Source organism: Entamoeba invadens (assembly GCF_000330505.1).
Source record: "Entamoeba invadens IP1 unplaced genomic scaffold scaff_1105074726199, whole genome shotgun sequence".
NCBI lineage: Eukaryota > Evosea > Mastigamoebida > Endamoebidae > Entamoeba > Entamoeba invadens.
Window position 1 is genome coordinate 1 of NW_004191779.1, and position 997 is coordinate 997.

The 997-nt window shown below is 24.6% G+C and overlaps 1 protein-coding gene across 1 annotated transcript; it reads left to right on the plus strand.

Annotated features, from left to right (window-relative positions):
* Positions 1-185: 185 nt before the first annotated feature.
* On the plus strand, positions 186-714 carry EIN_293630 (hypothetical protein; the record flags this gene model as incomplete). Its single annotated transcript, XM_004184760.1, has 3 exons — positions 186-208; positions 236-451; positions 516-714. 3 exons carry the CDS (start codon positions 186-188, stop codon positions 712-714), a joined length of 438 nt encoding a protein of 145 aa, XP_004184808.1.
* Between the last annotated feature and the right edge of the window lie 283 nt (positions 715-997).

Consider the following 997-nt stretch of genomic DNA (forward strand, 5'->3'; position numbering starts at 1 on the left):
TTTTTTATATTCTTTATATTCTTTATATTCTTTATATTCTTTATATTCTTTATATTCTTTATATTCTTTATTAACTATTCTATACTTTTCTACCTTATTCTTATGTTATTATACACTATAACTTATATCATCTTCTACCTTATACCTTATACCCTATATGACCCTTTTCACTCTTTCTGACTTTTATGTGTGTTGGTTTCATGGTGTAGTTGGTTATCACATCACTTTTACGTAGTGAGGGTCCCCGGTTCAAACCCGGGTGGAACCATTTTATACTTATTATCTCTATACCTTTATATGTTTATATGTTTATACCTTTTATACCTTTTATACCTTTATATGTCAACTTATCTTTATACCTTTATACCTTCTTATCTTCTTTTCTATATATGTACCTATATTATTACTTATACTTCTACTCCTATATTTCTATCCTTTTCTATGTATCTATGTATGTATATTACTTAGACTTTATATTTCTTATTTTATATTTTATATTTTATATTATTACTTAGACTTTATATTTTATACTTTATATTTTATACTTTATACTTTATACTTTATACTTTATACTTTATACTTTATACTTTATACTTTATACTTCTTACCTTATACCTCTTTAGTGCTTTTCTTATTCTTTCATCGGTAGGTTCATATCAAGTAGGATACACCCGTTCCCATCCGAACACGGAAGTAAAGATGCTTAGAGCCTGATCAGTACCATTATGTTCACACAGATGGGAACGTCAGGTAATCTACCTTTTTTATATTATTTCAACTTATCCTTTATTATATTTTTTATATTTTTTATATTTTTTATATTCTTTATATTCTTTATATTCTTTATATTCTTTATATTCTTTATATTCTTTATATTCTTTATTAACTATTCTATACTTTTCTACCTTATTCTTATGTTATTATACACTATAACTTATATCATCTTCTACCTTATACCTTATACCCTATATGACCCTTTTCACTCTTTCTGACTTTT